Genomic DNA, 12,373 nt, shown 5'->3' with positions numbered 1-12,373 from the left:
TGCATAATCTGCCACGGAATTTTTCCCTGTGTTTCGCATGCCGTTGTCTTTGACCAGCCACTCAGCTTACGCGGAGCGGCGTCTCGTTCGACGTGCCCTTCCTTGCTGGTAAGGTTCGACCCCGACGAAATACCAGCATTCGGAGACAAACCAGTTTTTCCATCAGTGTCCCGGAAACGGTCACGAAAGAGTCACAGATCCGGCGAGAATAGGGAAGAGATTTATAACTCGAATCCCTGTGTGACGTTATCTGTGCTTCGAAGAAAACAGGGAGACTTTCTGGGAAGATGCACATGGGTGACGGTAGCCCCAGGTATACGAGACGGTGCGAAAGTGGAATCTTTAAGGAGGCAAGAGAAAAAGAATTTCCTTGGAGTATCGGTTGGATCGCGCCAGGTTAGCAGGTAGTCGACGATGAATACGAATTCTAACGGTCCGCAGAGGGGACACACGGTCGACGCTTAAAAATTAGCAAGTGCAACGGTGAGATGCTGGCGCTACTTTCGTTACGATAAATAATGGAGGATAATTTTCCACGAGTAAAAACGAATATTCACTGCAGATGTTACAACGTATCGAGTATTATGCTTGTTAAATGATTTACAGACAAGGGGCGCGTTCGCGATTAACGGTCAACGAGCCGTCGATTCGTGAATGACGGGTATAAATAATCGTCCGATCAAGCGTGTTCGAACCCAGATTTACCGTGATTTATCTTTCTACGCGTCCCGGCCTTTTGCATATAGCTTTCCGCTGGATTGTAGGGTAGCTTAATTGACACGTCATCTCTTTTCTTTTTCCATGGACGACCATTCGTCTTACCTTCCATCCAGCGTTGGCCTTAAATCAATTTCAGCTACGGACAAATTACCAAAAAGAATTAATGGTTTCAACGCCGGTCCTAATTGGTCCGAAATCATGCGAACGAGATTCGAGCGCGATGTTCAAACGTTATTCCCGATCGATGACCGTGCCCTTTGGATATAAACAGCAGGAGATCCACCCTTATCTGATTTTATCTGACCAACCAAAGTACGTTCTACGCCCACATGAAATTAATAGGCGCGATTCTTTTCCGGGATTCGCTAGGGAGCGAACTTAACGCGTGAGCGTACGAATAACCTTTAGAATATTTTAAATAATCCCGTTCCCGAGTAGGTGGACGAATGAATGAATGAAACTACCCACACGCTGACAATGAAGCGCTTTTGCTAATCTAAAGCTAACTCATCGCCGAGTGTAATGGCGATTATGAAACTCCCGCTACAAAGTTGCTTCGCGAACTCGAACGAGTCAAGATATATGGTCCGCGTTGTCAAGGAAACTCGAGAACTTAGAAAATTGAGCAAGATACAATATGAATTTTAGATTACTTCACGGAACATTCGACTTCTATTAGTTAACTGTTCCGAAGGCGGATTTTTAATATTCGAACGAAGGCTTTGTGATCGTTTTACATCGGGGGAAAGGTAGATACGTGTTACGAGATATAGAAATCATTGTGCGTGTAATATCATTTCAGGATTATCGTTTAATTAACAAAGTGAACAGCGGTCCAAAGCGTTTACAGGGAGAGAGTTAGTATTCTCTCCAGCAATCAATTTATAACAAGTTTTCTACTTTCGTATCGCATGCGCAGAAAGAAAAGAGTGCTGAAAACTTTGAAATTAGTTACATGCAAGCGATATCTTCGACGTGACGCCACGAGCTAACAGGAAAACCACGTCACGCGTGCGACGAAACATAAATCTGCTAGAAATTTTCATGCAGTTTCATTTTTCTTGCACATTCGTGATTCTATAATTAATTAATACGATTCTCAATGGGAAAACTCGTCGCCGCGTGGATGGAGAAAAAATTTCATGAGATTAATACGTAGCCGTGATCATATCGACGTATCGATCTTGAAATCTTTGTGGGCGGTCTGACACGACCGATCAAATTAATACAATTCCAAAGAGAATACGAAACTCCATTCGAATGCAGTGAGAAAGGTGATAAATTGCTTACGAGGTAAGCGAGACAGTTACATGGGTGTACAATGTAAGAAATCAGATGACTAGATTGAATTCTATAAATAGCGAAACTTTTTCTTCTACAATCGATTTCCGTTTTAACATAAATTTTTATTAGAAGTAATTGTTGTTTTTCTACGGATACGTCGTGCAAAATTGCTAACTTTTCTTGATCTTCTGTTTCATCGGGTGATACAATTCAATCTCCTGCTTTATCAGTTCGATCTTGGCTTTCAGTTCTTTTTTCATCGTTATCATTTTCTGCATTTCTATCAACTCTTGCCTAAATAAAAACTCAGTGACATCGATCGAGTAAAAACGTTTCACGTTCGATAGAGAATGCTTACTGAGCCACTAGGAGTCCAGCAGAAGTGCTTCTCTCGTTCAAAGTCTCTCGTATCTCATTGAGCGCCACGTGAGCATTGTTTACGCGTTCCCGAATTTTAGTGTTCTCTTCGCGTTTTCGATCGAGATTCTTTTGCTCGAATTCTATGTCCTCCGTTATGCATACCTCTTTTTCCTTGTATTGAGCTACGCCATTTACTGTTTCTGCGATTCTGATCGAAATGTCACGAAAAAAATCATCTAAAATATAAAGAAGTTTATACAGACGTACTTGATTCGAAGCCTTTCTAATTCACGGTCTCTTTCATCCAATCTGTCCTTGTAGCCACAATTGGCGATGTGAAGCGCCTCGTAATCCATCGTAGTCATTCCTTCTCCTAAAGTTTCAGCGATTTTAAGTTGCATATTCAAGTCGTCGAGACGATGTTGAAGAAACACGTAGCTCTGGCGATCTCTGGCCAAGATCAAACGTCGTGTAGTCTGATAAAAAAGGTTCGGAAATTATCGTTGATTTAAAAGGAATGAATAATTGGTGGAACAAGTAAAAACACCTGTCGACGTATCAGATTGTCCATCATCTTCTCCGTGAGTTTCCTGCCAGTTTTCGAGAAGACTAAGCCAACGGATATTTCTTTCTGACGATTGAGAAACAGTCCGAAGATTCGATCATCCTCCTCTTTGAGCGTCATAACCTTTTGCGTGTAATTCTGCATCTCGTATGTCAATTCCGCCTCCCTAGTCAATATCTCGTCGACCTGCATCTTGTATTCGCGCAGCGCTTCCTTGTATGTCTCTTCCATTTGTTCGCGGGTCTTTGTAGAATCCGAGGGTGTCATACGTTGTTGAGTCTATCCGAACGATCGCTTATGCAACAAGAGGTCAAACTCGGGCGCCATTGTTCTTTCGCCAAAAAGGGCACTTATGTAATATGGAATGTAAAGCATCGAAAATGATGAATCTGAGTATTGTAGCCTGACCTTCTTCATATTTCGAGTGACCCATATTTCCAACAGCCTATTTTTCCTTTTCAGATTGGATCTTTCGGATAGTAATTCTCTCAATTTGTCGATAATCGTTTCACGTTCAGCCGGACTCTAGAAAAGAAATGTTAGGAACCTTTTTGTCATTTATTTCTTCTGCACTTACAATGCATCGATCATATTGTGTGCAAATGCCCGGATCAAAAGTAGAAATACTGCGAGCAGCTAGGGACTTACAAGGATAACGACGGTTTATGCGCACCTCTATAGGTATCTCGGCAAACACGTGTTCAGATTCTACCGGACTCGGCGCTTCCTCTATAACCTTTTCCTCGATAGTAGAAACCGTCGTGGTAAGCGACATCTCCTCCTCTTCACCTACTTCTTTCTCCTCGTGAAATTCTTCCTCCTCGTACCTATCATCTTCGAACAGATCCGTAATAACATTCCACGCGGACTCTACTTCTTTTTCTGATTCCCCATCCTCGCTTCGAGCTTCTTCCTCTTCCCTTTCTAACCCAAAATCTTCCAAAGAATAAGACACATCGAACTTATATTGTGTGATCTAACGAAATAAATTGAGGGAAGTAATCGTTCGAGGTGAAAGAGGTTCGTAAGAATCAGAACGGTGTTTGATATCTCATCGACGCCTTCTAGATTTAAATACCTTGTCTTCGTCGTGTTCTAACGCAACGTTAAAGTTTTCTTTCTGCGGGGGTGGCGTCATGTTTCGGATAATCGAGGGACACGGGCACAGAAATTCAGCGTGTACGTAATTGGAGACGGTGCACCGTCGAGAAGAGAAGGATGGGCAAACGTGGCACCTGAACGTAAGTGAATACGGAGGAAGGAAACAGCTGCGGGACGAAGAAAACAGTCGAACGAATTCGCCGTAGCTGGATCGACGCCTCCTCGAGAAGGCCTCGAGCAGCATGCAGTCGACCTTGAAGATCGAAGATGATCTTCCCTCTCGAGAGCGCGCTGGCGCGCGTATACGGTGTTGCTTGTTTAACTGCTCGCGCTGGTCTCGCGTCGGAGAAATGCTTGGGAGGAAAAGTTCCTCGCGGGACGTCGATTAAACCGCTGCGAGCTACCGGACACCGTCAGTGCGGATGCACCGCGTATCCTGCGGTGTGCAGGCTACGATTTCATCTCTCTATGTGCTTTATTCCACGCTGCCACGGTCTCCATGCTGATGTATGAAAAGTTTATTTATGGGAGACGTGGCTCGTTCGATCACGCGAGAACCGCGTGACGGTGGAACACAACGAGCTGAAACCCGACTATCATTCTGTTCGCCGGACGTTAAACGGCCAGGAATTAATAACCGGCGCATACGTGGCAAAAAATCTCGAAAGGTACGACCACGCCGGGCGTTGTTCTCGCCTTTGTTGTTTATCGTTTCTCCTTTCTCTACCTCAGTTTGTTTTCGCGGTTCTCGCGTACACGTAGAGGAAAACGTAGACACGATTGTTCGAAGCAAACAACTCTCTCGAGAGAGAGCTCCAACGGAACGAGCCACCCAGCGCAAGCTCGGATTCAGTTTCCCTTGATTTACCAGGCCCACTTGGATTTCTGCGCTTCGAACAATTTATCGTATAGGATCTTTCCCTATTTTAATCGGGGAATCTGCGCTCGGCTGATAAATTGCCGCGTTTGATTTCCCGAGTTCAGATTTCACCGACGATACGGGAATAACAGTAGTAACGGTGATTTGTCTTGGTCACTGTCGGTCGGCCGAATCGCCGATTACCATCTTCCTTCTGCCCTTCGTACTCGAAAAACTAAATCGCGCTAAGGTTCTTTACGGGTGTATCTTTCGCTTTTAATAATCTCGTAACAGTGCGTACGCGCTTCACCGGGGAAAACATGCGGAATAACGAAAAGGTGCGTGCATTCGACCAATACTGGTCTTTGCTTTACGAACGGCCCTACGGGGATTAGATCTCGTGAAAACGAAGAAAGAGGAACGAGGCAACCTGGCAAGTGAACAAGAGACAGAGACGGAGAGTGGGGTACTTGAGGCCGCGTGGGCCGCCAAGACTGCATTCCTGTAGGATCAAGGATCCCTGCTTGAGTCACGTATGTGTAAGTACCTTCTGTGTACGTGTCTCTGTACCCTGTCTGTACTGGTGTAACTATGTACTTGTGTCTCGATGCCAAGCCGTATGCACGAGCACACGATTGCACTCGGACTCCCCCTCAAGAGCGCGCACACATACGCAGTTAGTGCGCGAGTGGTCGCAGAGGGTCGTCGTTGTGGCCATGGTTCGATTGTCAAGTATCGAATCCCCGCGGCTTTTTTCCTTGCCACGATATACATGCCTTGGTGTGCAGTAGGAAGAAGAAACAAGTTTTTACATCCCGATGACACTGACGTACCAATTTCCTGAGTTCCAGTTCCCGAATCTTTATAGCCGGCGGACAGACCGCGACAAAATTTATTGGTCGCTCCGGCGAACATTTCGTGCGCTGCCAGTACACACGCAACGACTGCGCGGCCAGCTGCCCAGGATCGAGACCGAAAAGAAACGAACGCGTACACGCTCGATGGATCGATCGTTTTAATAAGAACCGTACGATCGACTCTCATCCCGGGGCCTTGTAAAAATGCCACGCTGCTCGCTATCAATAGCCGCCGTCGGAGGAATTCAGAAAATGTCACACGGAGGCAGAACGAGTCGTAGGAGTTGTAGCCAGTGTTTCAAGAAAGCGACAACGTCTTCAAAAGGAATCGAAGGTGGAGAGGAAAAAAGCTGCTCGAAACGGAGAGAACAAGCTGGTTGGCGAGCCAATGACGAACGTGCTTTGACCGGTGTTTAACGAGTTAAGTCACGAGAACGCTCTAAGGACCTCTCAAGGACGATTATCGAAAATAGTGGCCGTTTTTCCATATTTCGCGTGATCGGTACACGGGTGTGAGCGCGTGGTAAGAGTGGCAGAGGTCGTACGCTCTCGCGCGCATCCCAAGCCGTTCGTTGGCCTTTCCACGGATTTGATTTCCTTTCAAATCGACGCCGTATTCCTGGCTCGTCCATGCAGGCTGCGCCGATGGAAACTGGACTGACTGGGTTTAACGGCGCGTCTTTAAGCTCATGTCGGTGCCGGTCGTACGCACGTTGTGCGTGCACGCGTGTACCCGTGTGGCCGAGTGCGCCACCGCGCGCTCTTCTACAAGAGAAGGAGACCGCCGCGAACGCCGGAGGAACGTGTGTGCAAGTGTGCACGCACGAGAGTCTCCCGAGAATGTAACCACGTCGAATCGCGTCGTGCGTCAAATAGAACGCAACGAGAGAGAGACGATCCGCAGCCTGCAGCGGATACCATTGTGGCCGGTTGCATAAACCCGCCATCTTGGTATCCTCAAGGACGCTCATCGAATCCTAAGGTCAACGCACTCGACTCACATCGGGTGCCCTCCACCTCCACCATGCTTCGTCGTTGTCGATTTCTTCTTCTTCTTCTTCTTCTTCTTCTGGACATCTTCTCCTTCCTCCTCTTTTTCGCCTATCTCCCCTCTCTCTTTCTCGTTCACTCTCTCCCCGTTTGTCCCTCTCGCCGTGCTTGCTTTCCTCGTCGTTTCCCCTCTTCTTTCTCCTGCTCGTTCTCGCGACCGAGCCAGAGAATCTCATCTGGCCACGAGCGGGATGTCACTGCCATTAATCCCGCCGATACGGCCCTGGCCAGGGTCGAACGGAGCCTCGAGCCGTCTTCCTCGTTTTCTTCATCTCCTTCTTCTTCTTCCTCCTCTGCTGTCTCTCCTGTTCCGATCCTGCTACCTCCAGTTCTCGTATAGAATGATAAACGCAGGATATTCCGCGAACCGTATCCCCCGTATAAAGCAGTAGGTCGTACGTGGGTCGCCGTTCAATCTAGGCCGATTAGACAGGAACTCGGTGCTCAAGAGAGCTACGACGACGCAACATTTCCGATTCGAACGTCGAAAAAGATACGAATTCGAGTTACGAGTCGAAAACCTACGAAAATGGAATATCTAACCGTTTCTCCCTTTCTGCTCTTCCGACGTTCCATTTGGTTACGTCATGCTATGCCCGTCCACGTCCGTTTCACTCCGAATCTCGTCCGAGGAGGTTCGACGAGATCGGAATTCAAATTTTTACGTGGCGGTCACAGGGATACGCGACTCGCTGCGAAACGCGCCGGCATTTATTTTACGTAAGATCAAGCGCAGCGAGCAATAAAACTCCAGAACACGCGAACGGCCGAAACCTCGGACTCCGTGAAGGGTGGTGAGCAACCGAGGACCCATGTCGGTGACCTCTTATCGGGGGAACCGACCTCTCCGGCCTAAGGTCGGCCAATGGAATTGCCCGGGGCGGACACGAAGGTGTTAAAGCCTTTGGAGTAGCCGTACGAACACCAAGGGGACAGGTAAATCCTGGTGAGCTCAGGGCAGCCAACATGTGCAAAAGAAACCAGAAGAAAAATCAGCAGCTGGGAAGGCGAAGAGGAAGAAGAAGGAGAGGAAGAAGGAGAAAAGGCGTAAGAATAAGAAGAAGAATAAGAAGGCGAAGACGACGATGCAAGAGCTGACCCCAGCCATCTTGGCCCGCGGGGTTATTCTATTTATATCTCAGCCTTAGCTATATTTAGCTCACGAGAGCCTGCAGGAAAGCGAATGACGGAGGAGAGAGTTTAAGGGCGAGGTGAACGGAGAAAGAGGAAGATAAAGAGAGAGTAGGGAGAGCACCGAAGGGCCTTGTCGATGGCTCGAGAACGCAGAGAAGGGAGAGCTGGCCCAAGAGACTTCGGCAGAGAAAGGAAGAAGAGCAAGTGTTGCCTGACGCGAACGTGTCAGTGTAACTGGCCTAACGAATACGTTAACACAACGCCGAATCCGGCTATTTTGTGACGGTGTATTGGAATATGTGCACTCTTACACGCCTCTCGAGTATACCGAGCGTGTACATGACGGTTTCGGCCGCGTCGATGAAACGCGTGTGTACAGGCACAAACCTTGGCTCGCACCTGCGCGTTATAAGTAGGTGCAGCCGCGTCGTATCCGCGAGCGTGGCTCGTGAATAAACGCGTGAGAATACGTCGTTACTTAAAAGGTTTTTTCGATGGTAGCAGACGCAATAGACAGGCACGCGTGCGTGTACGTGAGTGAGTCGAGCCGGTGACAGGTATAGCACTTTCCAGTGTCGTACGTTGCATTGACGTGGATACATACCGAGACGTCCGCCTCCGATTGTACGATATTCTCGTGCTTTATAGAGCGCGCTCACTCTCGCGCGCCATGCGCGTAATACTTTTCGCCGGAGAGCCAGCTGGAACGGCTCTCGAGTCATTGTTTATGCGCTGGCCGAACATTAATAAACAACCACCGAGCAGATATGAGAGCGAGAAATATGTGCTCTGTGAGCTTGCTTTTTTGCTCCATCAGCCTATTCGATCGGCGGCACCGTGACAGCCGCCGTCGCAGCGGTTCCCTTGGTGTCGTTTCAGCGTTATCGATCCCGGTGGACGGTTGTCGATCACTGTATCGGCTGGCTCCGCGGAGAATTTCCCTATCGAAAGAAACTCCGCCGTTACTTTCCTCCCGTGTGGAAGCCGATCTATGTATTCGATTTCTCGGTGTTCTCGCCAGGAAAGAGAAACGCATTCCCGAAATTGCAGGATACGCGCAGAAAGTCAACGAGAGGCAGCAACAGCGACGCGATAGACAGCTGACCGTCTTCGGGGCGGCAATATACCCGTGTCGGGCTATCGAGGTTATCGCGGTCTCCGCCGTAAATTCAGGGCCCAACAACCCTGCTATTCGCGTCTCTTTCTCATCCTCTCTCGTTCTTCGTCTCACCTTTTCTAACTTTCCTGCTTTCTCTGGCCAAGCACACAGCGAGGACCGACGAACTCTGCCTACATCGGTATTTCGCGGGCTGCGCGAGCACAGATCCTCTCCGTGACGGTGAGCACGGCTACGTGCAGCATGAAGAGAGGACCTTATACGAAGGATGAGTATGAAGACAACCATATATCCCAGACGTACATACTAGCCGCATACCAGTCGTGGACACTTACAACCGGCGTAAGGATCTAGCGTCTTACTATGGTCGTGATGACCGGACATTCGCGGGGGCACCGGCAAACTGCCGCGTTAAATCATCCTAGCCGAGAGTGGTTTCATCTCGAGGACTATGAAAGGAGCGTCGATATGTATCTGAACGCGGGGTGGCGGTTTTCTTTGCTCGTTCGCGCCAGCTGGTTATGGGGCCGGCGTGCGCGAGAAAATGGCAGGAAAAAGGTTGTCGAGAAGCGAATATCGGGACGGCTCTTGTGATCCAGTGTAATCCTGTTGATATTGTTAGCGTAGAGATACAGAGTTGAAGTATACTCGAGTACTGTCTGGCTGGTTGTTGTACCCGGTTCCAGAGTACCCGAGGTTTGATCCAGTTCGAAGATAAAAATGAAAGAAGACACGTGGAAGCGAGAGCTACGTCACAATAGCTGGTACAGAATAGAATATTATTCTAAAATAGACGCGACGCATCCGAGTGCAAGTACCTTCGTCTCTACGCACCTTCTAGTGTTATTGATTAAACTGACTGTACTCATCGAGATTCGACATCGCAGCTCGGCGTCCGTGTTCGAGGAAATCGTCGAGAAGAACATACGCGCGCAGCGCTCGGCAAAGCTTAAAAATTGGGGTTACACCCCGCGGGATGTATTCCTCCACAGGAAATTGTACAATACCGTGACTGCGAATTCCGTGTGTTGCAAGCGGTCAGAGCCGACCAACAGAACCGCGATTCGAGGCTTGCGCGGCGTGCCGCGTGTTTTATAATTTCATCGAATGAATTGGCATTAAGGTCTGTCGTAACGCGCGTGTACAAGCGTCGGCATCTGCGCTCGTTCGGTGACTCGGCACTCTCCGCGAGAAACAATCTGCCTGACTGACGTGCAACGAAAGTACGGCAATTTGCAATGCAATGACACTCTTTCCTTCTTTTTTTCTATCTCCGAGGAACTACGAAACGCCCGTCGGATTTCTCAGCGGTGGAAAGCGATGTCGAAACGAAATCTCGAGGTCGTCGTCGTCTCGTTACGTTCAGGACGATGCACTGTTCGCAGCGGAACGCGCTTCCGTTTCGACGCATTGTGGCGCAATCTTCTAGTTGATGATTCAATGCTCGTGGAGGTTGCGCTCGCGTCCAGGACCCAACACGAGAACGCGGGGAATCTTAGTCGCGAGCGACGCACGGCCAACGACTCGTTTCGTTTTTGTCGAAAGCCGTGTTGGGACGAAGGGTGTTGAACGTGCCGCGGGCTAGCCTTCGTAATTCCCTTTTTCGACGCGTTGTTCATCATCGGGGGAAGAGAAACGGCTTCGTCTCCCAAGTGGAGAGGCTTCCGCGAAGTTCCCGCGACCGCCGAGACGAGTCCCGGACAAAAAGGAACGATCGTCTAACCGTGCTTCGAGTAGCGATTCCCTAGCGCGGGAAAACCACCGCCGCGAAGAAGAAAACCGCCTCTGGCGCGAGTCACCGCGTGAAATTAATTGCAGCGGCTCGGTGGTCGTTTATTACAGCGATATAAACGTGGTGGCGTGAGCGTTCGAATTTCTTGCAACTTTGAATGCACCGTGTCGTTTTTAATAATAATAGAACAACGTGTATGTAGTACCTTTAATGGACTAAGAGTACTGTAAGAACGGGTTTGAACATTCGAAAAGGGAGCAACCAGGAATCCAAGTACTGTTAAAACCAGGCGCAAAAAACCTATCATTTGTCATACATTTATTCGTATAATTATTTACCACCACTATACGAAACGTCCCGTGTATGACTTGGTCGAGTCCCACGTAATGATCAAGTTTTCAATTACGTCTAGCCCCGAAACACGAACAAAGCGACGGTTACTCACGAGGCGAGTGGGCTTGAACAAATTAAATTAATCTCGCCGCGTATCTGCGGTCGTCGTAGATCAGAAAGATGACTCTGTGGTTTGCATCGACCACGGTAAATCGCTGTCTTGCACGCGGGTCTCTTCCCGCGATGCCAGTGCGTTTGACGGAATTAATTAGAATTTTCGCTCACCTTTTACGACGTTGCCGGCCCTGCTCGTGAATCTCGTTCAGGGAATGCCTGCGTCGATCGCGATTTCGTTTCTTCAGTGTCTTCCCCTCGCTACCATAGATCGGCCCGCCCCTCGTCAAAGTACCAAGGTCGCTGAAGGTGATCTTCTCGTGATGGTTCACGCTGGCACATCGTTGTCGATCATGGCCTTGAAGCTTCACGGAATTCCCGTGGCCAGCCTTTCGGCCGCCATTGTAAGCATGCCGACCGTGGTCCCTCGGCAGACTACAGTACAGATTTTGCGAAGTATAGATGGTCTTCCCGAAGGGCTTTTCGTTGCCGGGACTCTCAACCGCCACGCCGCTGGTCATTTTCGTAGCAACGCCGCCGTCCTGACCGCCCTTCGAGCCGCCTCCTAAATGTTCGCGCAGCCATTTTCCCAATCCTCCGCCACTGCTACCATTGCCAGCCTCCTGAACCGTCGAAGAGTCCCCGTTCTTGCCTCTGAAACGAGTAAAGTGGGTTCACGTGTTGAGATACGTCTACCGAAAACGGCATACCTATATCGCAGGTAAAAGTCCATCCCCGATATACATACGAGGCTATATACGAGTATCTGTTACAGTTAGCCAGTAAAATAAATACACATCTATGATATTTTATTTTTTACTCGAGAGCATTATGTATTTTATAGTTTAAGTTGTGCAAATATTGCGGGAACGTTGTAAGATTTCTGATCATATAACTAGTCATAAACGAACTATACGCGCCCTTAATTTATCATCGGAAGCCTTCTAAACGTCTTGGAATAACATTTAATCAACTTTTGAATGCTCTTAAAGTAAGTTATTCGCTCTGAAGTTATATCCAACGATCATCAACGAGTCATTTTTATATCGTTTCTTCTTCCATCGTCCTTTCGTGACGAAAATCGAGGGGTGCAAGGTCTTGGTTTTACGGAGAAAAACGAGCAGCGGGATCGTGCCGGCTCGTAAAA

The 12,373-nt window shown here is 48.5% G+C and overlaps 1 protein-coding gene across 1 annotated transcript; it reads right to left on the bottom strand.

The window, feature by feature from the left end:
• Positions 1 to 2,174: 2,174 nt before the first annotated feature.
• LOC138182589 (cilia- and flagella-associated protein 184-like) lies at positions 2,175 to 4,067 on the bottom strand. The gene is made up of 7 exons (XM_069118601.1): positions 4,008 to 4,067; positions 3,603 to 3,905; positions 3,338 to 3,454; positions 2,912 to 3,208; positions 2,632 to 2,840; positions 2,363 to 2,572; positions 2,175 to 2,298 (listed from the first exon to the last, which is right to left on the bottom strand). The coding sequence occupies exons 1-7, from the start codon at positions 4,065 to 4,067 to the stop codon at positions 2,175 to 2,177; spliced, it is 1,320 nt and encodes a 439-aa protein (XP_068974702.1).
• Between the last annotated feature and the right edge of the window lie 8,306 nt (positions 4,068 to 12,373).

The sequence above is a fragment of the Bombus flavifrons genome, chromosome 1, assembly GCF_040668555.2.
Source record: "Bombus flavifrons isolate JBK064 chromosome 1, iyBomFlav1_principal, whole genome shotgun sequence".
Lineage (NCBI taxonomy): Eukaryota > Metazoa > Arthropoda > Insecta > Hymenoptera > Apidae > Bombus > Bombus flavifrons.
This window is presented reverse-complemented; position numbering and strand designations above follow the sequence as displayed.

Excerpts from the sequence above, each read along its gene's own strand:
- LOC138182589 (XM_069118601.1), bottom strand. The coding sequence starts at position 4,067 with ATGACGCCACCCCCGCAGAAAGAAAACTTTAACGTTGCGTTAGAACAC. Across the intron at positions 2,573-2,631 it reads TTAGAAAGGCTTCGAATCAA|AATCGCAGAAACAGTAAATG; the intron begins GTACGTCTGTAT and ends CATTTCGATCAG. Across the intron at positions 2,299-2,362 it reads GCTGGACTCCTAGTGGCTCA|GCAAGAGTTGATAGAAATGC; the intron begins GTAAGCATTCTC and ends GTTTTTATTTAG.